Source organism: Candoia aspera, chromosome 2, assembly GCF_035149785.1.
Source record: "Candoia aspera isolate rCanAsp1 chromosome 2, rCanAsp1.hap2, whole genome shotgun sequence".
Taxonomy (NCBI): domain Eukaryota; kingdom Metazoa; phylum Chordata; class Lepidosauria; order Squamata; family Boidae; genus Candoia; species Candoia aspera.
This window is the reverse complement of record NC_086154.1, coordinates 3,037,780-3,061,616: the sequence shown is the minus strand read 5'-3', so window position 1 is coordinate 3,061,616 and position 23,837 is coordinate 3,037,780. Positions and strand designations below refer to the sequence as shown.

The following is a 23,837-nucleotide window of genomic DNA, read 5'->3' as shown; positions in this document are numbered from 1 at the left end:
TGCATTGGTGGGCAGTTCAGACCAGGTTTCCTCCACCCCTGCACCTGCTCCTGGAGCCACGGCTACTTCTCTGCCTCATAATTATGAAAATCATGGTCCTTGCTCTCCTCCACACCTCAAGGGATTTGACCCAATCGTCATCCCTGAATCCCTGAACGTGGAGAGCTGCCAGCTGCAACTGCTTCTTGAATCTTGCCTGGCAAGGCAGATGCCTGGATAAATGCTTCCTCTGGAGCCAAAGTGTTCAGACGGAGACTTGGAGGGGACACAGAGTTGTCAGATCATGGCTTGCCTGTAAAGCACTCCACCTTTTCTGGAGGGAGCTCCGTTTCCTGACATGCTGCCAAGTTTTGCCATGAGAACAAAGCTGCTTCTCCTGCTGTTGCTGCTGCTGCTGCTGCCCAGCATAGCCAATGGGAGAAAATGTCCCCTCGATTTCACCAAGGATCGGGATGGGGTGTACAATTATTACCACCCAGGCGATCTCTTCCTTGGTGGGATTGTCCCTCCACGACCAGGTCAGATTCGGCCAGCGACCTTCCGGGAGCCTCTCTTTAACCAACCGGCTTGGTAAGTAGATCCCTGGGGTGCCTTTTGTACTATTTTGCATGGAACCGGCATTCAAGGGCACCCAATGTTCCTCTGCACACTGAACAATCCTCAGGGAAATTTCTTCATCTATTTTGTCTCTTTTGCTTCTGGGAGAAAAAAACAGAGACCATATTATTACTAGTATTAGTATTAGTATTAATATTAGCAGTAAGGATACAGTTCAAATGGGTCTCCAAAGTTATCTAGTCGAATATCCTGCTGAAGTGCAAGATCTGCTGAAACACGGAATGAATATTAAAGGTATGTTGTCCTTTTGTTGTTTTATGCAGGAAAGGCGACAATGCATACTGGTATCTTCTGTCCTTTCTTTTTGCCATTCGTGAGATCAACCAGAATCCCTGGGTTTTGCCCAATGTCACCCTGGGTTATGACATCTATGAGAACTATTATGACGCACGAATGACCTCTGATGCCCTGGCAGACTTGCTCTCCACCGGAGAGGCAAATGTTCCAAACTACAGGTGTGGGAGAGAAAAGAGGTTGCTGGCTGTGATTGAAGGGGCTGAGTCTGACATTTCTGAGCAGATTTCCACCTTGTCCAGCCTCTACAAAATGCCACAGGTATGAATTGGGATGGGGACACAAGCCAAGCCTGGCCCAGGAAGATGCCACGACCATGCATGTGTCCTCACCAGGGAGTTGTCCCGGCCATTAAAACATTAGGGCACTCATGTCAGAGAGGGCACTGGAGCTCAATGTCTCCCCTGCCTTTTGATTGCCCTTGAAAAGTGAAGGATGATCATCTCCTAATCTTCATTCCTTGGGCACATCTAGGGAAGTTATCCCGACAATCCCTTAGAATCTCAGAAGCACAGAATGGAAGGTTTGGGAGGGGTCTGGCAGATCACGTAGTCCAAGCTCTGCCCAATACAGGAATCCACTCTAACAGCATCCCCAAAAGATTACCATCTAGCTGCTGCAGAAATAGCTCCAGCAAAGGAAGGTCCACCAACCCACGAGGCAGTCTCTTCCACTGTGGACCTCCTTTTCCCATGAGGGAGCTCTTCCGGTTCATGCATTGCCAGAGGTGAATTGGACCTTGACATCATCTGCTCCATCGCCCTTCCTAGTGCAGAAATCAATTACTCCAGCATCTGGGAGAGATGGCCCACTGAGGCTCTGGTTAAACATCTCTACGGATCTGTGTCTGTGTCTGTGTATTAATGATCTTCCATCAAAGATCAAACCCTCCAGACTGCGGCCTCAAAATATTTCCGTTCTCTTTCTTACTAGGTCAGTTACGGTTTTGTGTCTGAGACTCTGAATGATAAGACTCGGTTCCCCTTCATCTACCGGTTGGTCCCCAAAGAAGATTACTTGTATTGGGGCATTGCCAAATTGCTCCACCATTTTGGGTGGAACTGGGTCGGTCTCCTTGCACCAGACACTGAAAATGGAGAAAGATTCCTATGGATTTTGAACCCCATATTAACCAGGAGCACAATTTGCGTGGCCTTCTCCGTGAGCATCCCAACGTTGCCCTGGAAAATGGGACTGCTGTCCAAGGAACCATCTACCATGTGGAATCACGTCAGTGTTTTCATTTACTATGGGGAATCTCGCTACTTCTACAGTTCAATAAGGACAGTGCAACGTTATACTGAAGCTCATGTGAGGTCCCTTGTGGGGAAAATTTGGGTCAGCACAGCAATGTGGGACCTCACCCTGAACTTATCCTACAAACTCCTGTCTCCCCAGCATCTCCAGGGTTTTTTCTCTTTCTTAATCCATGCTGAAAAAAGACCACAGTATGTTTATGAAACATTTTTTGTTCCTATGCAACTTTTTGGCTTGAAGGCCTTTGATTGCTTGTATTCTAAACTCTTTTCCTCTGTGAAAGGGCGGATGAGGTGCCGGGAGAAAGAGGATCTGGAGACCCTGCCAGAAGAGGTGCTGGAAAAAACCCTCTCTCTGGACGGCTACGGTATTTACAACCTTGCCTGGGCAGTTGCTCGGGCTTCACACGCTGCCTACTTATCCAGGTCCAAGTGGAAAGCCAAGAAGGAAAGGGATCACAGGCTGGTCCTTCAGGCGTGGCAGGTATTTGGTGTCCATCAGAAATCCTGAAGGTTGGGAAGATGTTTTAGATGGAGTGGTGAGGTTAGGCTTTCAACATTGCTCTTCCACTTTGTGAGGCTTCTAGGGCAGGGAATCCCCCACTCCACATCCTATTTGGTGACTCCTGGACAAGAGTTTAAAGGGCATGGTGTCAAGTGTACTTGTCGAACATCCTTTGGTTTCCTCTTTTCTCATGTTGTTCATTTCTCTGCCATTGTAGCTTCATTCTTTCCTGGGAGATGCCCACTTCTACAATACTGGCATGGATGGAGTGTATCTAGATGAGAAAGGGGATCTCGCTGCCAAAGTTGATAGTGTGAATTGGGTGCCCTTTCCCAATCAGTCTTTTGGGGCAGTGAAGTTTGGGAGGATAGATAGACCATGGGGGTCGCAAGATCTGGAATTCATCCTTGACCAGGAGGCCACAAATTGGTCCCAGCAGTTTAACCAGGTGAGCTGAGACTGTTCATCTAATGCCCTCCGATCTCTCTTCTGTTCTTCCAACCAGTTGTGAAATGGAGGGACAGTGGGTGGAGGTGGGATGAAGGATTGCTTGGGATCACCATCTTTTCTAACAACATTACTGGGCTCCTTGGATCACTGAATGGGACTCATGGTCAAGAGGTCTACTGTGGATTAGCCAGGTTCAGGTACTAGTTGGTTCTTTTTCCTTATTTCTGCTCTTACTTTATAAAGCAAGCTGCGATTGGATGATTGCTGTCTACAGCTTATGAAGAAAACTTCCCTTTTTGGTAGACTTGCAGTCCAAACAGTAAAACCAGGTTAGGTGAGTCCAAAGTTCAGGAATTAGAGTGGAGAATTCTACTGACAATTAATTCCAGAAGAGAGATATGCTGAATCCACACTTCACAGCCTTAAAATGGTTGATTTGATTTGGATTAGCTTATTGGTAAACCCGTTACTGTGGTTTATAAACTAATGTACTCATCATTTGGTTTTTAGTCCACCTTTATTCCAGAAGTTCCTCCCATTGGGGTAGACTTGAACCTCTCTGTCACTTGGCCTAGCAAACGGATTAACCACAGGGACAAACCTTGCCAGTGGTGGTTAATTCAACCACCATGATCAAACACTCCCTGGTTTCATATAATGAGCGAATCTAAGCATAGCCATAGCTACTGAAAACTCTCTCATTAATGTCTATTCCCAATGAAAACCACCTAACGCTTGCCCAGCGGCACATCTTGTGAGAGAAACTTCCAGCAATTTACGATGGTCCAGCTGAAGAGGCCAGAGTATGTTTTTTCCTGGATCTTCTTCCTGCCTCCTCTCAGGAAGCCCCACTGGTTCTCCTAGGATGGCTGACCATCCTTCCCCATATCAGGCATTGCTTTCACACCTTTGTCCTGCCCCACCCAGCCCTGCCTCTTCCTTAATCATTGAACCCAAGAGCTGGATGTGGACTTGAGAAGTCATCTGTTCCAAAGCCCTCCTCAGGGCAGGACTCTTCGAATCTTCGTTGACAGGGGACTACGCAGGCTCTCCTTGAAGCAAAAGGGAACGTGCCACTTCATGTTACATCTGGACAACGTACGAACCTTTTCCACTTAGCTGGGTATAATCTTAAAAAAAAACCCACTACCCCTGACAAGTACTCTTCCCTGACAGAAAGAGAAACAGCCCAGGGATAAGCAGACCCATGCAGTAGATTAATGTCTGATGACTTTGGCAACACCTAATCATCTACAATTGACGTTCCTTCTCTTTGGCCTCAGTCCCTCCCTCGCTCCAGGTGTACTGAAAGCTGTCGCCCCGGCCAAGCCAAGGTGGTCCTAGAAGGAAGGCCTCTCTGCTGCTACGGGTGTGTCTTGTGTGCAGAAGGCTCCATCTCCACTCAGGAAGGTAGGAGATGCCAGGGGGACTGGATGGATGGGGAGGACTGGAAGGATGGGGAGAAGAGTCCCTGAAGCATTTCCATTCAGGGTTGTTCAGAAACAGGCTTGCAAGCGTTGGACAAAGGTCTCATGGAGGATGGACAGAAAGCCAGTTATTAGGTAAATGCAGGAAAGCCAAGCGATCTTGGTTGCAGACCTCTAGAGGGACATGAGATGGAAGCAGGGGTTAGTGTTTGTAGCTCTTTCTAATATTGAGTGGTTGTCGATATTTATTCCGCCGAAATCTGGTAACCTTTGAAATAGGGTTTAATATATTGAAAAGAATATACTAAATAGCCTTTTAAATAATAGTCATCAGCAACGCAAAGACATCAAAGGCACCGTTCACTTAACTGAAGAGCTTAGCACCCTCCAGAAAACTGCAGCTTTGCCTTGCTTTCCAAAGACGTGTGGAGGAGGGGCCATTCATGCCAATGGAGAGGAAGCACTCCATAAAAATGAAGCTACCACTGAGGAGGCCTGTCACCCGGTCCTCCCCCCATGAAACCTGCGTGGCCTCAACAGGACTTTGCAGGTCACTGATAGTAGGCTGAATTGTGCTGAAATCCTACTGAAAATGGTCAGAATCAGGGCTTTTGGGGAGGGGGGAGGGAAGCCAAGAGCTGAAGAACCACCTCTTTGTTACTTATCACATTTCATCACCATCCAGCTCCCCCCAAAGTGATTCTTTTTTATAGGCAATCCACAACGCATGTAAAAAAGAGGTAGGGCTCTGTATGGTCACAGCGGTCCTCCTGACTCTTTGGATGCCCCCTTTTGCCAGATGTCTGTGGCACCATCTGCAGCACCTCCAGAACATAGCCTTGCAACGTTGTTGACCAAATCTCATCTGAGAAAGAAGGACAGTATAGATTGAAGCAATGCTGTTCTCACTGACTAGGATCTGGGGTGATATAATGTCTTGGGATTAACCTGTTGCGTGACATACAGTAGTTCCTTGGTGGTTCTTCCCCAGCTTGGGAACTTCCTCTCAACTCCAGCCAGCCTGCTTCTATTCTTGGCTGCAAAAACCCATTCTTTTTGTTGATCCAGACTGTTCTCCTTCCTCATTCCTTCTAGAGAGTTTACAACTCATCCTTCTTGCTTGACATACCTGGATTTTGAGGCACAATATCCCAAGCTCAAACCAACTATTTGCATATTCAAACTGAGCACGGTATTATAATTATGTACAATTAATACCAGTGGTCACGAAGTAACTCACTGTCTCCTCCCCAGATGCCGAGCAGTGCAGAAGGTGTCCAGCAGATCACCGTCCAAATAAGGAGCAAGACAAATGCCTCCCCAAGGAGGTCACCTTCCTGTCATACCAAGAAGACTTGGGGATGATCCTGGCTTCCTTTGCCCTCATCATGTCTTTGGTCACAGCCTTGGTCTTAGCAATCTTCATCAGATTCTTAGAAACTCCCATAGTCAAGGCCAACAACCGGGACCTCTCCTACATCCTCCTGGTCTCTCTGCTGCTTTCCTTCTTGAGCTCCCTTCTCTTTATTGGCTGTCCAAGACCGGCCACCTGCCTGCTCCGACAAACGGCCTTCGGCATCATCTTCTCCATTGCCGTCTCTTCTGTCTTGGCCAAAACAATCACAGTGGTGCTGGCTTTCCTGGCCACGAATCCTGGGAACACCATGAGGAGATGGCTGGGAAAAACTCTGGCCAACTCCATTGTCCTTTCTTGCTCCGGTCTCCAAGTTGTCATCTGTATCATCTGGCTGGGAGTTTCCCCCCCATTCCCTGAATCTGACCTGCACTCCCAGCCAGAGAAGATTGTCTGGCAGTGCAATGAAGGCTCTGTGGCCATGTTTTATGGTGTCCTTGGCTACATGGGCTTCCTAGCTGCCATCTGCTTCATGGTGGCTTTCCTGGCCAGGAACCTGCCCGGGGCCTTCAACGAAGCCAAGCTGATCACCTTCAGCATGCTGGTCTTCTGCAGCGTCTGGGTCTCCTTTGTGCCCACCTACCTGAGCACCAAGGGGAAGTACATGGTGGCCGTGCAGGTCTTCTCCATCTTGGCCTCCAGTGCTGGCCTGCTGGGCTGCATCTTCATCCCCAAGTGCTACATAATATTGTTACGACCTGATCTGAATACAAAGGAGCACTTAACGACACAAACTAGAGATAGTTTGAACAGGAATGCAAAAGACTCCTATCCTTCTCATAACCCTCTGAAAAGTTGTCACAGTCGGATTCCCTCTAGATCTTCTGGGAGAGTTAACTTTGGTGGATCTGTCTGAAGTGCTCCATGCCATCCACCACTGAGGAAAGTGCATATGACCAAACGTATCTAGAACTCTGCAAAGGCAGCTCTGCCCAGTTTTGCCCTCTTTGGGGAAAAGTTACAGTTGCCGGAGCTGTGTTTCCTGACCCACCACTGAGGAATGATCTGATTATGGTCCATGAAGTCACAAAGAGTCGGAAGCGACTGAACGAATAAACAACAAGACTTGGGGGTGATCTTGTGAAACAAAAATAATATGCTGGTGCAGAATCATTATGTTAATATCTGGGCTGAAATCAAAAACGATTGGATAAGATGGGAGAAACTGCCTTTGTCTCTTATGGGCAGAATATCTGGGATTAAGATGAATGTTTTGCCTAGGATGTTGTTTCTCTTTCAGACTATTCCGATTCTGACAACAGATTTACCGTTTAAACAGTGGGAGAAGATATCTCTAAGTTCATTTGGCAGGGCAGGAAACCAAGAATTAAATATAAATTGTTACAAGATGCCAAGGAATGAGGAGGTTTGGGGTTGCCTGATTTTAAATTGTATTGTGATGCCTATTGCTTGCTTTGGTTGAAGTAATGGAGAACTTTGGAGAACAAGGAAGACAGGAATCGAGATTTGGGTGGCATTCCTAGTTGTGGTATGATAAGGTTAAAATTAATAAGGATTTTAAAAACCATTTTGTTAGGAATGCCAGTTGAGGGTTTGGAATAAATATAAGGTAAGATTGTTTTCTAACATTCCAGTACAGTTGTCTCCCCATGAAGCATTTAGTAGAAGGGAAAATATGGAAGGAAAACGTTGGCTACAGTATAAAGATTCATTAAATTTTGAAGAGGGTGATCTGAAGCTTGAAACAAGGGAAATGATAGAGTTGGACGGTTTCACATGTCACGGGTTTACTGATATGCAACTGTCCGAATGTTTTAAACGGGATAAAAAGAGTTTTAAATTTGCTAATGAAACCACTCAGTTTGAAATGGAACTTTGTGTTAATGATGCTCATATTATTACTAAGATGTATAAATTGTTGTTGCAGATGAATCTAGAAGATGGCTAGAAGTTTGGATATCATATCATGTTGGAACAATGGGAAAACATGTGCGATAAAGGCTGGAAGTTCACTCTGAATTATAATTTAAAAGAGAATTTGTATAAAATGATGTCTCATTGGTTTGTAACTCCTGGTAAACTGTCAAAAATGTTCCCTGGACTAATGAGTATTTGTTGGAAATGTTTACAGGGTGAAGGAACTTTCTATCATTTCTTGTGGACATGTGAGAAAGCAAAAAAAAAAAAAAAATGGGATCAAATATGTATTCAAAAGATTCCTAAAGTGGATTTACAGAAAAAATCAGAATTGTTTCTTCTAGGCTTGATGGAGAAGGATCTTGAGAAGCGATATGAGACTTTGCGTTCGTATATGATGACAGCAACGAGACTCTTACATGTCCAATGACGGAAGGATCCACCAATCCCTACAGTGGGAGATTGGATTGTTAAATTAATGGATTTGGCCAAATGGCTAAGTTAACGGCATTAATAAGAGAAAATACTTTATCTGGATTTATTTTCACTTGGCAACCGCTTTTAGACTACTTGCTTGTGTTAGAAAAAGATGAAGGATTGATTTTAGGTTTATATTGATAGAAATAATGTTATTAAGGTTTAATTAATGGAAAGAGATTATATATGAAATATATATATATATATATCTGTACTGGAGATAGTTGGAAGCTACTTTCTGTTTCACTTTTCTAACTATATGCACCATTATACTTTTTCCTTTTTTCTGTAGTTCTGTATTCTAACTTTTCTACATTCTCTGTTTGGTATTTTTTCTATACTTTGAAAATCAATAAAGCTGAATAATGAAAAAACATGGTATCCTTCTGGACTTGCTTCGGGAGTTGGGACTGGGGAGCACTGAGTTAACTCAACCTAGCAAGACAGAGTGGCTTTGGCGTTTGGCTCCCCTGGGTCCAGAGTGGTGTCATGGTGGACCCTTGACAGGTAGCACAGTCACTCATGGCTTGGTCCCTTCCCAGTTGGATTCCTGCCATGCGCCTTACATGGGGCTGCCCGTAAAGACCATCTGGAAGTAGAACTGGTTCAGAATACCACAGTGAATTAATATATGTGGTGCTTGTATTACCCCACTGCTGCACAAGCTGCACTGGCTTCTAATATTTTTTCTGTGCAAATCAAGGGGCCAGTTATCACTTTTAAGCCCCAGAATGGCACGGGGCCAGGTTATTCATGAAACCACTTCTCTTTGAGGGTATCTGCCCATTCCACCAGGTCATATAGTCCTCTGGGGGGATCTAGGAAGCACGCCTTCTCCCCAGCAGCCCCTGCCCTGTGGAAGGTCCTTCCCCTTGAGACCCAGCAGGCCCCTCCCTGCCTAACCTTCTGGAAATTCTGGAAGAGCTGGCTTTTCCCAAAAGCGGTGGGGAGGGGAGAGACAGGGGCCCAGAAAGTGAATGGGGGAGACTTGTTTTGGGGAACCATGAGCTGTAGATTTTGTTGTTAGCATCGTTTGTTTTTCTATTTTATTTTATTGTCATGCTGTGAAATGCCCAGGGCTATTGTATCTAAGATGGGAGGCCATATAAGCCTTTAATTATAATTACATACCTAATTATATAATAATTATTTATAATTTATATTTATAATATTAATATGATTAATAATTAATTATAATTATATAATTAATTATAAATATAAATTATCTATAACCAGCTTATGGATTCGGACATGGAAGATTCACACAGTTTCATTAAGCATGTTTAATGCCAAGGAATAAATAGGTAGGACAAACAATCTTGGAGACTGAATGAGCAAATCTCCTGCCCTTTATGAGTAAATTCATTAAGGCAGAACCTTAAAGAGTTGTTTGAACCTCTTTTCCAAAGAAAGTGAAACTGAAGGGCCAATGGCCTGTTCCCCAAATAAGCCTGCATTGAAACATCCATCTGCTCTTCATAAGTGATGTTTTGAAGCAAGCACCATTCTTTTCCAGCCTTGGTGATTTCTCCTGCTCTTTTGTTTTCAGCTCTAGCCAGATTGCCTGCAAAATCAGCTCTGTCTTGGCTGTGGAGGATCTTCTCCAAATAGGACAGGCTTTGCTGAGTTTGGGCAGAGCTACCACAAAGCTGGAAGGGTAACTTTGCTATGGTCACCCTGCACCCTCAGCAGGGAACAAAGGGGGGCAGCTAAAATGGCTTGCAGACAGTGAAGCAGAAATCAAATCGAGTTTTCCAATCCCACCAGTACACAAATGCTTATCTAGCAGAAATTAAACTGATCAAGCAGAAAGCCCTCTACGATTATTTTGCATTCACTTTCAAGGCATCTTTTGTTTTGGCTGTTATCTGCTCCTTTGTATTCAGATCTGGCCTGAGAAGAATGATGTAGCTCTTGGGGAATAAACCACACTGGGTTTAATATCTTCTTATTAGATGCTTTTCTGCATTCACACACAGCCCTCAATGCCATGCCTGCAAACCCAATGTTCGCTTGGCTGCATTGTCTGCATGTGCACCCAGGACATTCTCCAAAGGGGGAAAATGCTTGGTGAGTTTGGGCTGAGCTACTTCTGTGAGACTTCCGCCTGCAAAGCTGGGAAGGAAAGTGTAAGCAGCCTCCTGGGAAGGGGGAAAGGGGTGAGTCTGAGAAAAGCAGGGGGCTCCTTTGCATGCCTGTGCAAAAGGAGTGGATCTTGCAATGCAGGGGTGCCATGCTGCTTCTGTCATTTGGATGAAACAGCAGGAGCCTGGGGATGCCTATGCAAGGGTCGCCCTGCATTTTACTCAAATGGCAGCAGCACAAAGAGCTTTGTGTTGATTAAAGCAGGACGCAGTAGCTTCCCTTTAGCTCATATTCAGGCCTCCACCCCTAAAAAAGGGTGATGCCTATCTTGTGGAAGTCATGTTCTGGTTAACCACGCATGTCAAACACGAACATTATTTAGCCCTCACTTTCAAGCCATCATTAGATTTGGCTGTTAGCTGCTCCTTTGTATTTAGATCTGGCCTCAGAATGATAATGTAGCACTTGGGGATGAAGATGCAGCCCAGCAGGCCAGCACTGGAGGCCAAGATGGAGAAGACCTGCACAGCCACCATGTACTTCCCCTTGGTGCTCAGGTAGGTGGGCACAAAGGAAACCCAGACACTGCAGAAGACCAGCATGCTGAAGGTGATCAGCTTGGCTTCATTGAAGGCCCCGGGCAGGTTCCTGGCCAGGAAAGCCACCACGAAGCAGATGGCAGCTAGGAAGCCCATGTAGCCAAGGGCAGCATAAAACATGGCAACTGAGCCTTCGTTGCATTGCAGGATGATCTCTCCAGGCTGGGACTGCATGTCAGATTCAGGAAATGGAGGAGAGGTTCCCAGCCAGAATGTGCAGATGACAACTTCCATACCAGAAGAAGAAATAATAATGGAGTTGGCCAATCTCTTCCCCAGCCATCTCCTCACCTTGCTCCCTGGCTTTGTTGCCAAGAAGGCCAGCACCACCGTGACTGTTTTGGCCAGGACAGAAGAGACGGCAACTGAGAAGATGATGCTAAAGACAGTTTGTCGGAGAAGGCAAGTGGTAGTCCTTGGCTGACCAATGAACAAGAAGGAGGACAAGAAAGAAAACAGGAGGGAGATGAGGAGGACAAAGGAGAGATCTTGATTGTTGGCTTTGACTAAAGGAGTTTCCAGGAATTTAATGAAGATGACTAACACAAAGGCTGTGATTAAGCAGAAGAAGATGGCAAGGGAAGCCAGAATGATCCCCAGATATTCCTTGTAGGACAGGAAGGTTATAATCTTGGGGAGACATTGATCTTGTGCCTTATTTGGATGCTGATCATCAGGACATTTGTTGCAGTAGTCTGAATCTGAAAAGAAAGCAGATGAGAGTTTAGGATATTTTTACCATCTTTCTGTAGTAAGCATTGTTTTACACACTGATTGCATTGACTGGTCCTCAGAACGTGCATTTGGACAGTAGCTTAGGAGACCTTAGGAGATTGATACAGTTTAGGGCCAGCTTTGGAAGGAACAGAGATAAGAAGGCTATTTCCAGTTGAGCAGAGGATCACATCTCACTTCTCCAGTCCTTCTGAAGAGACCCAGCCCAAATGTCTTGATTCTCCATAATCTTTTAGGAGATAGGAGATTATTGATTCTGGATGATTTTAGTCCCGTTGCTTGGCTGTGTTCATTATTGACTTGCCAACTGGATTTTAATGGGATCTCTTGTATGGGCCTTTTTCTTCTCTAGGTAGTCTTTGCACACCCTGCATTTCATAATAATGAATCATGGAAGACCTGGAGAAGATGTTAAACTCAATCCTTGGCATTCCTATTTCAGGGGCATTGCAGATGGGAATTTGTAGGAAGAGAAGTTATGGAAGAAACGGAACCTTGCTTGGATCTCTGTAAGAAGGATCTTGGTAGATAAGGAGATCTGGAAAATTGTTCAGTGAGGGAAGGACTAGAGATGTGCTGGATGGAGATCACATTCAGTTCATACTTGAAATCAGCTACTTCAGTTAAGCCCCTGTGGCCAGGATGTGCAAAATGTCAGAATATCCTTAGTGAATCTCAGTGCAGTTCACAACGTCCTGTTCCTTCTTCTGGAGAGACCTACCTTCCTGAGTGGAGATGGTCCCTTCTGCACACCAGGAACAGCTGTAGCAGCAAAGGGGCTTTCCTTCCAGAACCACCTTGGCCTGTCCAGGCTGGCACCTTCCGGTACACCTGGACTGAGGGAGGGCCTAGCAAAAAGAAGAAAATGAAGCAAAGTGTCTTACATATTCGAGGCAACTTTCCATCAGGAAGAGTGTGAAACAGAGAAGCAAACCTGGTGGCTGGGCATAAAAACCAGAAGTAAGAAGTATCAGCATCTCCAAAGGCCCCTTTGAACTCCAGGATCCTGGGAATAATTTGTTCCCTCCTCCCCTTGGTATAAGCAATGATACTTTTTGCACTCTTTCCATCTTGGCTTTGTTTCCCATCCCTTCTCTGTCTCTGATTCTCAAGATTAGAAATGGATCCATTCAGAACTATACAGAATGGCACCTCTTCTTCTTTATTTACTTGATCATTGCAGGAGTTACCAGCTTAGATGGTTTTCTGAGAGATGGGACAAATTTAGAAAGGAGGATGGAGTTGAGTCCTATGGAAGGCCAAGTCCTGTAACTGAAGCACAATGCCCCAGGAGCACAAAGCCAAAAGTAAAGAAAGACATCATGGCTTAGTGCCATGTGTGAAGCCAGAGAGAAGTCTTACGCTCTGAATCAAAGAACATGGTGGAAGGACTGGCAGTGGGTGTTGGGAAGGCTGTTCCATTTCTAGTGTCCTTTTCTGATCCCTGTTTAAACTGCAAGGCTACAAACAGAGACTTCAGGTTCAGAAGGGCCACAATTTGATTTTCAGAAATGTAGGAGACATCCCTCCCATATTGACATCTTCTGAAGCAGGAAGGGATTAGAATTGATTCAGCTTGAAGTCAAGTGAGAAGGACCGATAGCACCCACCTGCTTAAACTGCCTGGACCATGCATCCTGGTTGAGGGTGAAATCCATCTCTGAGGACCCCCAATATTGGTTTACTTTTCCAAATGTCGTGCCATGTATGGACTCATTGGGAAATGCTATCCACTTCACAAGATCAAATTTGCCTTTCAGCTCCCCTTTCTCATCCAAAGATATTCCATCCATTGAAGTATTGTAGAAGTGGGTGTTTCCCAGGAACGAGTGGAGCTAAAACAACAGAGAAAACAACCATTTCCAGAAAACAGGAAAGCAACATGGAGATCTTTTATCCAAGTTACAATAGAGAACATCTTGTCGAGCACCAATTAGCCGATTGTATCAGATCAAGAGCAGACCAACTTCCAGGTGACGAGAGGGAACATGGGCCAGAGGTCTTCCGAATGGTGGCAGTGCCAAGATGCTGGCAGTGATATGCTTGGTCCCCTCTCCTGGGGTTAAGCAGATCACTCAATGGCTTAGTGGCTGTATCCACTCTTTCCCTTTCAGAATCTGAGGGAAGATGAGAGCCATGAAATGTCTATCTTAATTTGGCACAGAAAGAGCAATTTTATGAGGATCATGGAATTGTACTATTAAAAACAATTACATGGGAGGTTTCAGGGAAATTTTGGGAAAAAAACAATAATTCAATAATAGTAATAGTTATCAGCCTTACATCAGTATCGGGGCATCTCTTTTTTGGGAGGGGAATAAAGGGAATATATTTATGAATATTGTTTGGAGCAGTGCAAATCAGATAATCCCTATCAGTATCCTTTTGGGTTGGCTCAGGGAGCTGGGGGTGGGCGGCGTAGTTCTGCGCTGGTTCACCTCCTTCCTCCAGGGCCAGTCCCAGTTGGTGGTAATAGGGGAGGAGAGGTCGGCCCCACGGCCCCTTCTTTGTGGGGTGCCGCAGGGATCAGTACTCTCCCCTCTCCTTTTTAACATCTACATGAAACCGCTGGGCGAGATCATTTGTCACCATGGGATGAGGTCTGCTGATGATACTCAATTGTACACTTCCATCCCTGGTGAAGTAAGTGATGCTATGGCCACCCTTTCCGAGTGTCTGGGTGCGGTGGGGGCCTGGATGGGGAACAACAGGCTTCGACTGAACCCTAGTAAGACGGAGTGGCTGTGGATTAATGGCACCTCACGTGCCAGGACTTTGTCATCTTTAGTGTTGGATGGGGTTGCACTACCCCAGACAGACCCAGTGTGTAACTTGGGGATCCTCTTGGACTCACGACTCCTGCTCAAAGAGCAGGTGGCAGTTGTGGCCAGGAGGTCCTTTGCTCAACTTCATGTTGTGTGCCAGTTACGCCCCTTCCTGGACCAAGAGGCCCTTCAAACAGTCACTCAGACCCTGGTCATCTCCCAGATAGACTACTGTAATGCGCTCTACATGGGGCTACCCTTGAAGAGTATCCGGAAGCTTCAGTTGATTCAGAATGCAGCCGCGTGGACAATCTTGGGTGTTCCAAGATTTGCACACGTAACACCTTTGTTGTGTGAGCTGCACTGGGTCCCAGTTTGCTTCCGGGTCCAATTCAAGGTGTTGGTCATCACTTTTAAAGCCCTACATGGCATGGGGCCAGGATAACTGAGGGACTGTCTCATCCCCACAACATCGACCTGCCCCATCTGGTCATGCAGAGAGGGCATGTTACAAGCCCCATCTATAAACGAATTTCATCCAGTGGGGTCTTCTCTGCTGTAGCGCCCACCCTTTGGAACATCCTCCCCCCAGAGACGAGACAGGCCTCCTCGCTCCTGGACTTCTGAAAAAGACTAAAGACCTGGTTCTGTCAGCAGGCTTGGAATGGGAGGGGGCGTAGTTATACCTGGGGATGGCTAGCGCCCTAAGTGATTTTGAGGGGCATCCTACACTCGTGGACTGATTAAAATCTCTTGCCACTGATATTTTACTATATTCTTATTTTATTGTATCGTTATACTGAAATGGTTTTAAGTTTTAACTGCATTTTATTGTAAACCACCCAGAGTCCCCCATGAGGGGAAGATGGGCGGTGAATAAATTTATAAATAAATAAATAAATAAATCTAACTTGAAACAGTAATTCAATATGAGTTTCATTTCAGTTGGATTCACATTGCTGACTTAATTTGGAATATCGACCAGATTGGACTTTGCCATCCAAGTCAAATTGCCCAATCTAATGGATCAAATTCAGAGAGAAAAAAAATTCTATATGTGCCCAGAATCATCAACTGACCACATCAATCCAGAGCCATTGAATTCAATTTGGAAGTCTGGTTCAAACATTGGATCAATTATGAATTTCATCTTCAAAGTGAATATTGGTACATCCTAGGTTACGTTGGAGCCATCTGACACTACATTCATGTTCCAATAGAAGAGAAAAGTTACAAGGAACCGCATGGTTTTCAGTCTCGTTGTACAGACTTAGATGCCACGTCAGGGCTGGTTGTAAGACCATCCAGTCCAAAGTCTAAAATCTAAAATTCAAAGTGCATAAAATGATTTCACTGAGAATCTTATGTGATTTTGACATTCCTGCTGAAATCCCAAGACTTCCGCCATTTAATTTATTTATATAACTTAGTTGACTTTGGGATCCCTCTGTCTCCATCTAAGAGGAGACATCAGAGGCATTAAAGCTCTGGCATCTGTGGTGGGTCTCCGTTTAAGTGATGATGTAATGGTTCACATACCAAAAAAGGTTGCAAACAGCTGCTCTAGTTCATGTCACAAGGCAGTCTTATCAACCATCCAATGTTATTCTGTTTGGATATTTTTCGGTCCTTTTAAGACAGTATCACAATGCCTATAAGATGTCCAGCATCTAGGAAGTGAAAAAGAGATCTGTATAACTTTGACATTTATCATACTTGGCAACAGTCCCAGATACCTGAAGGTAGGAATGTAAACACTCTCTGGGAAGGAGCATCAGAGGGGGAAGAAGCCTCAGGAGAATGAGTTTGAGCATGTGTTGTTGTTGTGGATTCCGGTGATGCCGCTGTTCCCAGGGAAGGAACTCATTCCAGACAGGTAAGAGGCTTCACAGCCTGGACACTGTTGCTGGGAAGTTAAGAGGTTTAAGGAAGCTCCACCCTAGAGCCTTCCTAGGTTATTTCCCCTTAGGCTAGTTGAGTAGCTTTAGTCTGGCAAGACTCTGTCTATAGGGTGAGAACAATAAAGAACTAGAGTTGGAGACATCGGCTCATCAGTTCTTGGCCTGGTATCGGACAGTTGTGCATTGCAGTTATGTGTCAGGAGGGGATATCCTGCCAGTGTGTAATGGGAAATGTAGTAATTGGTTTAGGATGCCTGCGGGGTTGTTAGGTTAGGAATGCTTTGAAGTAGCGGTCAGGCCTGTTGATTAGGATCATTTAGTTGAACAGCTTGACACCAAGGCCAGCTCAAATGGCTCTATCAGCTTGGGACTGAAGGATTTCTAACAGAGGAAAAGAAGCTGAGAGAGCATAGGGAGGGCCTGGTGTGGAAGTGGAAGATACAACTGCCATTTTGCGCAGGCTTTCCCCCAGTCTAGTCTTTGCATTGGTGATGATCACTTGTATTAATAAAGGACCCTATGATATCCTTTGATGGCTTGTACTGGGAGTCTCTGAATTAACAGCAAAAACGATCAGAACCATCACATTATGAATCATTTGTCTTAATGTTCTATACTTCAGCAAAGGATCGTTACCTTGTCGTGGTGCTGGAGCTTGAGCACCTCAATGATGCCATGAGCTAAACCGTGAAGGGCCACCCAAGACGGGAAGGTCATGACAGAGAGGTCAGACCAAATGCGATCCCTGGGGAAGGTAATGGCAACCCACCCCAGTATTCTTGCCGTGAAAACTCAATGGATCAGTACAACCAGAGATATGTCGGTATACCATCGGAAGATGAGACCCCCAGGTCAGAAGATGGTCAAAATGCTACTGGGGAGGAACAGAGGATGAGCTCAACTAGCCCCAGACGTGATGACGCAGCTAGCTCAAAGCCGAAAGGACGGCTAGCGGCCGACGGTGCTGGTGGTGAACGGCGAATCCGATGTTCTAAGGATCAACACACCATCGGAACCTGGAATGTAAGATCTATGAGCCAGGGCAAATTGGATGTGGTTATTGGTGAGATGTCAAGATTAAAGATAGACATTCTGGGCGTCAGTGAACTGAAATGGACTGGAATGGGCCACTTCACATCAAATGACCACCAGATCTACTACTGTGGACAAGAGGACCACAGAAGAAATGGAGTAGCCCTCATAATTAATAGTCAAGTGGCTAAAGCAGTGCTTGGATACAACCCAAAAAACGACAGAATGATCTCAATTCGAATTCAGGGCAAGCCATCTAACATCACAGTGATCCAAATATACGCCCCAACCACAAATGCTGAAGAAGCTGAGGTAGAGCAGTTCTATGAGGATCTGTAGCACCTACTGGACAACACGCCTAAAAGAGATGTTATTTTCATCACAGGAGACTGGAATGCTAAGGTGGGCAGTCAAATGACACCTCGAATTACAGGTAAGCATGGCCTGGGAGAACAAAACGAAGCAGGGCATAGGCTGATAGAATTTTGCCAAGACAACTCACTCTGCATAACAAACACTCTCTTCCAACAACCTAAGAGACGGCTTTATACATGGACTTCACCAGATGGACAACACCGAAATCAGATTGATTACATCCTTTGCAGCCAAAGGTGGCGGACATCTGTACAGTCGGTAAAAACAAGGCCTGGAGATGACTGTAGTTCAGATCACGAACTTCTTCTTGCACAATTTAGGATCAGACTAAAGAGATTAGGGAAGACCCACAGATCAGCTAGATATGAGCTCACTAATATTCCTAAGGAATATGCAGTGGAGGTGAGGAATCGATTTAAGGGACTGGACTTAGTAGATAGGGTCCCAGAAGAATTATGGACAGAAGTTGGCAGCATTGTTCAGGAGGTGGCAACAAAATACATCCCAAAGAAAGAGAAAACCAAGAAGGCAAAATGGCTGTCTGCTGAGACACTAGAAGTAGCCCAAGAAAGAAGGAAAGCAAAAGGCAACAGTGATAGGGGGAGATATGCCCAATTAAATGCAAAATTCCAGAGGTTAGCCAGAAGAGGTAAGGAATTATTTTTAAACAAGCAATGCACGGAAGTGGAAGAAGACAATAGAATAGGAAGGACAAGAGACCTCTTCCAGAAAATTAGAAACATTGGAGGTAAATTCCAGGCCAAAATGGGTATGATCAAAAACAAAGATGGCAAGGACCTAACAGAAGAAGAAGAGGTCAAGAAAAGGTGGCAAGAATATTCGGAAGACCTGTATAGGAAGGATAACAATATCGGAGATAGCTTTGATGGTGTGGTCAGTGAGCTAGAGCCAGACATCCTGAAGAGTGAGGTTGAATGGGCCTTAAGAAGCATTGCTAATAACAAGGCAGCAGGACATGACGGCATCCCAGCTGAACTGTTCAAAATCTTGCAAGATGATGCTGTCAAGGTAATGCATGCTATATGCCAGCAAATTTGGAAAACACAGGAATGGCCATCAGACTGGAAAAAATCAACTTATATCCCCATACCAAAAAAGGGAAACACTAAAGAATGTTCAAACTATCGAACAGTGGCACTCATTTCACATGCCAGTAAGGTAATGCTCAAGATCCTGCAAGGTAGACTTCAGCCATTCATGGAGCGAGAATTGCCAGATGTACAAGCTGGGTTTAGAAAAGGCAGAGGAACTAGGGACCAAATTGTCAATATCCGCTGGATAATGGAAAGAGCCAGGGAGTTTCAGAAAAACACCTATTTCTGTTTTATTGACTATTCTAAAGCCTTTGACTGTGTGGACCATAACAAATTGTGGCAAGTTCTTAGCGATATGGGGATACCAAGTCATCTTGTCTGCCTCCTGAAGAATCTGTATAATGACCAAGTAGCAACAGTAAGAACAGACCATGGAACAACGGACTCATTTAAGATTGGGAAAGGAGTACGGCAGGGCTGTATACTCTCACCCTACCTATTCAACTTGTACGCAGAACACATCATGCGACGTGCTGGGCTTGAGGAATCCAAGGCGGGAGTTAAAATCGCTGGAAGAAACATTAACAATCTCAGATATGCAGATGATACCACTCTGATGGCTGAAAGCAAAGAGGAACTGAGGAGCCTTATGATGAAGGTGAAAGAAGAAAGTGCAAAAGCTGGCTTGCAGCTAAACCTCAAAAAAACCAAGATTATGGCAACCAGCTTGATTGATAACTGGCAAATAGAGGGAGAAAATGTAGAAGCAGTGACAGACTTTGTATTTCTAGGTGCAAAGATTACTGCAGATGCTGACTGCAGTCAGGAAATCAGAAGACGCTTAATCCTTGGGAGAAGAGCAATGACAAATCTCGATAAAATACTTAAGAGCAGAGACATCACACTGACAACAAAGTCCCGCATAGTTAAAGCAATGGTGTTCCCCGTAGTAACATATGGCTGCGAGAGCTGGACCATAAGGAAGGCTGAGAGAAGGAAGATCGATGCTTTTGAACTGTGGTGTTGGAGGAAAATTCTGAGAGTGCCTTGGACTGCCAGAAGATCAAACCAGTCCATCCTCCAGGAAATAGAGCCAGACTGCTCACTTGAGGGAATGATATTAAAGGCAAAACTGAAATACTTTGGCCACATCATGAGAAGACAGGACACCCTGGAGAAGATGCTGATGCTAGGGAGAGTGGAGGGCAAAAGGAAGAGGGGCCGACCAAGGGCAAGGTGGATGGATGATATTCTAGAGGTGACGGACTCATCCCTGGGGGAGCTGGGGGTGTTGACGACCGACAGAAGGCTCTGGCGTGGGCTGGTCCATGAAGTCACGAAGAGTCGGAAGTGACTAAATGAATAAACAACAACAATGTTCTATAGATCCAGCTCAAGAAGCACCCACACTTGATCTTCCTCTAGGAAGATTCCAAAATGGAGATCATTTGAAAGTTTGAAAGCTTAACCACACCCAGATATCAAGACTTACTGCAACATTTTGATTAGACCTCAAGAATTGGCTGCCATGGTTAGCCGAGTGTTCTCTCATGGAAAAGCCATACCTGCCATGGTTGAATCCTTGATGGGCTCAGTCTCTTCTCACTGCCAGTTCTCATCCTTGGGGATCTGCTGGAACTTCCAGCATCGACAGCACGTGCTACAGCCTGGACAAGACTGTAAATACTGCCACTGTCCAGGGACAGAGTGGTTTCAACAAACTCTTCCGGTGGAGTCTCCAGAATGCTCTCCTTGCATCTTATCCTCCCTTTGACAGACAATCTGTGCTTTGAATGCGAACATTTAAAGGCCTTTAGATAGAACTGTTTCATACGATGGAAGACTGCTCGAAAATTAACATTTCTTGCCATTTTCTGCTGATCAAGGACGAAAGAAAAAAAGCCATGGATTTGCGCGGAAGACAGAACCTCATAAGGCAAGTACAGTCTGAGGTCCCACAAAGCTGTTGTGATCCAGATCTTTCCCCCGGTGGGGACGCTACATTTTACCACTCTATCCTGTAACCTTTTAAGCGTACTGTAGAAGAAACGTACCTCCCCATAATAAATTAAGACACTGACATTGTTCCACATATTAAATACGTCAAGGGGCAATATGTCAGCCTCCATCGTCAGCCCTGAGATCATCAGCGAGAAGGCGGCGCAAACTGCGTTCCTGTTCAGGATTGGAGTCAACGTCCTCATGAAGCTTCCCCCGTTGTCGGTATCTGGAGCAATGAGGCCAACCCAGGTCCATCCAAAATGCAGGAGCAATTTGGCGATCACCTGGTACAGATGTTCTTCCCTGGGGACCATCCGGTAGACGAATGGGAACCGGGTTTTATCGTTCAGAACCCCAGAAACAAACCCGTAACTGACCTAAGGAAGCAAGGAGGAGGGGATTCCCAGAGAGATGAGCAGGAAGGTAGGAGAGACGGGAAGATGCATCCCGATGAGATATGTCTTTTGGCAGCTTGGAGGCTCTGCAGGTTAAGTCCCCTCCCCTTCAGGTATGGGAAGAGGGGAAGCAGGAGGAGCACAGGAAGGGAAAAGAAAGCTCTTCCTTTCCCTTACACACGATCAGGGCATCTCATCCCCATTCTTGTCTGTGATTATTTAAAAAGGAGCTTTCCGCTGAAAGAGTGCTGCTGCTCCAATATACTTTTTACTAGACTACTGCCAAGAGTTCCTCTTATTTGCCCTTCTTTTCTATTTTTATTTCCATGCATTTTTATGCACATTGCCACCTACATGCATCCGTGGGTCTCTTTCCATGTGTTTGTTCGTTCACAAAAATAAAAAAGTCATGCTATCGAAGGTCAACTGAGTTTGATTCACGGGTTGGTTCAAACCTGTGAGTTTACCTTGACAAGAAAGCTAAAACTATTCCTTGCTCCCTTTGCCCCCAGCCTGCTGGATGGATGGCTCCTCCCCTCTGGATCATGGCCCTGAGAAAGAGGAAAGGGCAGGGTGGGCTTTGTGTCCCCAATTTTCCATCGCTGGAACCCGAGTCACCAATGGGGGTTCCAGAAAGGTCTCTGGGAGGGGATGATGCACCTGGTTTGAACGGGAAGGAGGGACCAGCTTCTTGCTCACCCCTTTGAAGAATGGATCTCACTCCTTTCTGTTTTCCTCCCCCTCTGCCTCTTTTTGGGTCTAATCAATTCAAATGAAGCACTTAAGGGCACGGCAGGGCTTCCTGTTTTCTTTGGCTTCCTTTTTTCCCCTAGAAAATCTCAGAGAAAAAAATGGAAGAGCAACTGAAGGGCTGGTCCAAAACCCAAACTTAGCAAACCATCCATATTATGGCTTAATGCTGTTAATGAACCATTCTGTAGCTATGAAAGAAGTAACATGAAAACAAGATTGGCCAAGGGAATAATGGCCCTGAGTTCAGGTCATGGAATGAGGGACCAGTTACAGGTAGACTATGTCCCCAAAACATTGAATGTGAAAAGCGTTTGAAGAATTGACTAGTTGACTGACCAGGTGGTGGGCTTTCCCTGTCTGAATGAGTTCAAGCAGAAACAAGAGAGCATTCTTTGGGGAAGTTTGGATTCCCCCCCTGAGCAAGAGATGCACTCCATGGGCTCAATGGCCCCAACAATTCTAGGAGTCCATGAAGATGGGAGACTGCCTCATGGCAGAAGATGATGACTTCCTGAGAACAGGGCATGAGAAGTGAACAAGAAGGGCATTCTTTGGTAGTACCTCAAGAACCACTGGTAGCAATGAGCATACGAGGACCTTGGACTTGGGGAAGATCCAGAAAGACAAGGGACACATGTACTTCCCATTCCACTCCTATCTTTGACTGGTTCCACATCCATCCCTCCTTAAGCAGAAAGGAACGCTCATCTTTTCCATGCCCCCTTTGACTTGGACCGATCTAAGAATCTTCCCCATCTCAGCCTTCCTTGAGTCATACCTGTGGGATCTTGTAGATGCTTGACAGGATTGAGATTTGCTTAGAAGTATCAGAATCCACCCCTTCAATCACTGCCAACAGATTTCTCCTTCCCCCACAGCTGTAGTTGGGAATATTTGCTTGCCCAATTGAGAGAAGGTCTGTTGTGGCCTCATAGGTCATCCTTATATCATGATTTGTATCATATACGTCGTACCCAAGAGTGAGATTGGAGAGAAGTTTGGGATTTCGGTTGACCTCCTCAGTGGCAAACAGGAAAGATAGAACGTGCCAGTAGAGGAATTGCCATCTCCTGAATTAAAACAAATGTGTCATCTGGTCATTCTCCCTTCACTGCAAATGTATACATACCATTCTGGTGATTCAGCTTCAGGAGGCTTTCTGGGCATTTCAGCCTTAGGGAAATTCATCTTGGATCTCAGATCCTGCAACTTGAGTGACAGATCCTGAATCTGTATGGCTGAGCGTGTCTGCAAGAGAAGCAGAGCTTCAGGGATGTTACTGTTGGGAAAGGGCTGGGGAGAGAAAGGCCCGTGGCAAAAGAGAGGTGTCAGAACCTGGCTGTAGTTTTCTGGCTGTGGATGATAAGCAGGGTCAGGCATGTTCCTACTGGGATGAAGAATTAAAAGGAGAATTCAAAGACTGTAAGCTAAACCCAAAAGTCAAAATACCTGGGGAAAAGGAATGGCAAATGTTTTCTCTACTGTTATAAAGAAAACAACATGGCCGTGTCCATGAAGTCACCAAGATTTGAAAGAGACTTCCAGTAATCATGTGAAAAAATAACTCATAGAAATCTTAGAGCGTTGAGTCTTTTGCTGCACTGTGGAACAAATCCACAGATCCTAAAAACAAACTGCTCAGAGTCCCTCTGCAGGGGAAGATGGGCGGTAGTATAAATTTGAGAAATAACTTAAACAAACAAACAAACTAACAAACCATCCAGGATCTAATATGGCAGGTTATACAACAGACCAATACTGAATGCCAAAGTTCAGATTCTTCCCCAAAGGCACAACAGGGGGATCTATTGAATTTAATTGT

At 45.3% G+C, this 23,837-nt stretch overlaps 2 protein-coding genes across 2 annotated transcripts; one reads left to right on the top strand and one right to left on the bottom strand.

The window, feature by feature from the left end:
• Nucleotides 1-337: 337 nt before the first annotated feature.
• Nucleotides 338-6,820, top strand: LOC134488820 (vomeronasal type-2 receptor 26-like). The gene is made up of 7 exons (XM_063291157.1): nucleotides 338-570; nucleotides 882-1,173; nucleotides 1,846-2,223; nucleotides 2,410-2,652; nucleotides 2,891-3,121; nucleotides 4,407-4,533; nucleotides 5,805-6,820. The coding sequence occupies exons 1-7, from the start codon at nucleotides 338-340 to the stop codon at nucleotides 6,818-6,820; spliced, it is 2,520 nt and encodes an 839-aa protein (XP_063147227.1).
• Nucleotides 6,821-10,766: 3,946 nt separating this feature from the next.
• LOC134491931 (vomeronasal type-2 receptor 26-like) lies at nucleotides 10,767-23,479 on the bottom strand. The gene is made up of 5 exons (XM_063296015.1): nucleotides 22,794-23,479; nucleotides 20,432-21,244; nucleotides 13,349-13,573; nucleotides 12,460-12,586; nucleotides 10,767-11,704 (listed from the first exon to the last, which is right to left on the bottom strand). Exons 1-5 carry the CDS (start codon nucleotides 22,953-22,955, stop codon nucleotides 10,779-10,781), a joined length of 2,253 nt encoding a protein of 750 aa, XP_063152085.1. The 5' UTR covers nucleotides 22,956-23,479; the 3' UTR covers nucleotides 10,767-10,778.
• Nucleotides 23,480-23,837: the final 358 nt, after the last annotated feature.

Excerpts from the sequence above, each read along its gene's own strand:
- LOC134488820 (XM_063291157.1), top strand. The coding sequence starts at position 338 with ATGCTGCCAAGTTTTGCCATGAGAACAAAGCTGCTTCTCCTGCTGTTG. Across the intron at positions 3,122-4,406 it reads GGTCCCAGCAGTTTAACCAG|TCCCTCCCTCGCTCCAGGTG; the intron begins GTGAGCTGAGAC and ends CTTTGGCCTCAG. Across the intron at positions 4,534-5,804 it reads CTCCATCTCCACTCAGGAAG|ATGCCGAGCAGTGCAGAAGG; the intron begins GTAGGAGATGCC and ends TCTCCTCCCCAG.
- LOC134491931 (XM_063296015.1), bottom strand. The coding sequence starts at position 22,955 with ATGACCTATGAGGCCACAACAGACCTTCTCTCAATTGGGCAAGCAAAT. Across the intron at positions 12,587-13,348 it reads GGTCCAGGCAGTTTAAGCAG|GCCCTCCCTCAGTCCAGGTG; the intron begins GTGGGTGCTATC and ends TCTTTTTGCTAG. Across the intron at positions 11,705-12,459 it reads GACCATCTCCACTCAGGAAG|ATTCAGACTACTGCAACAAA; the intron begins GTAGGTCTCTCC and ends CTTTCTTTTCAG.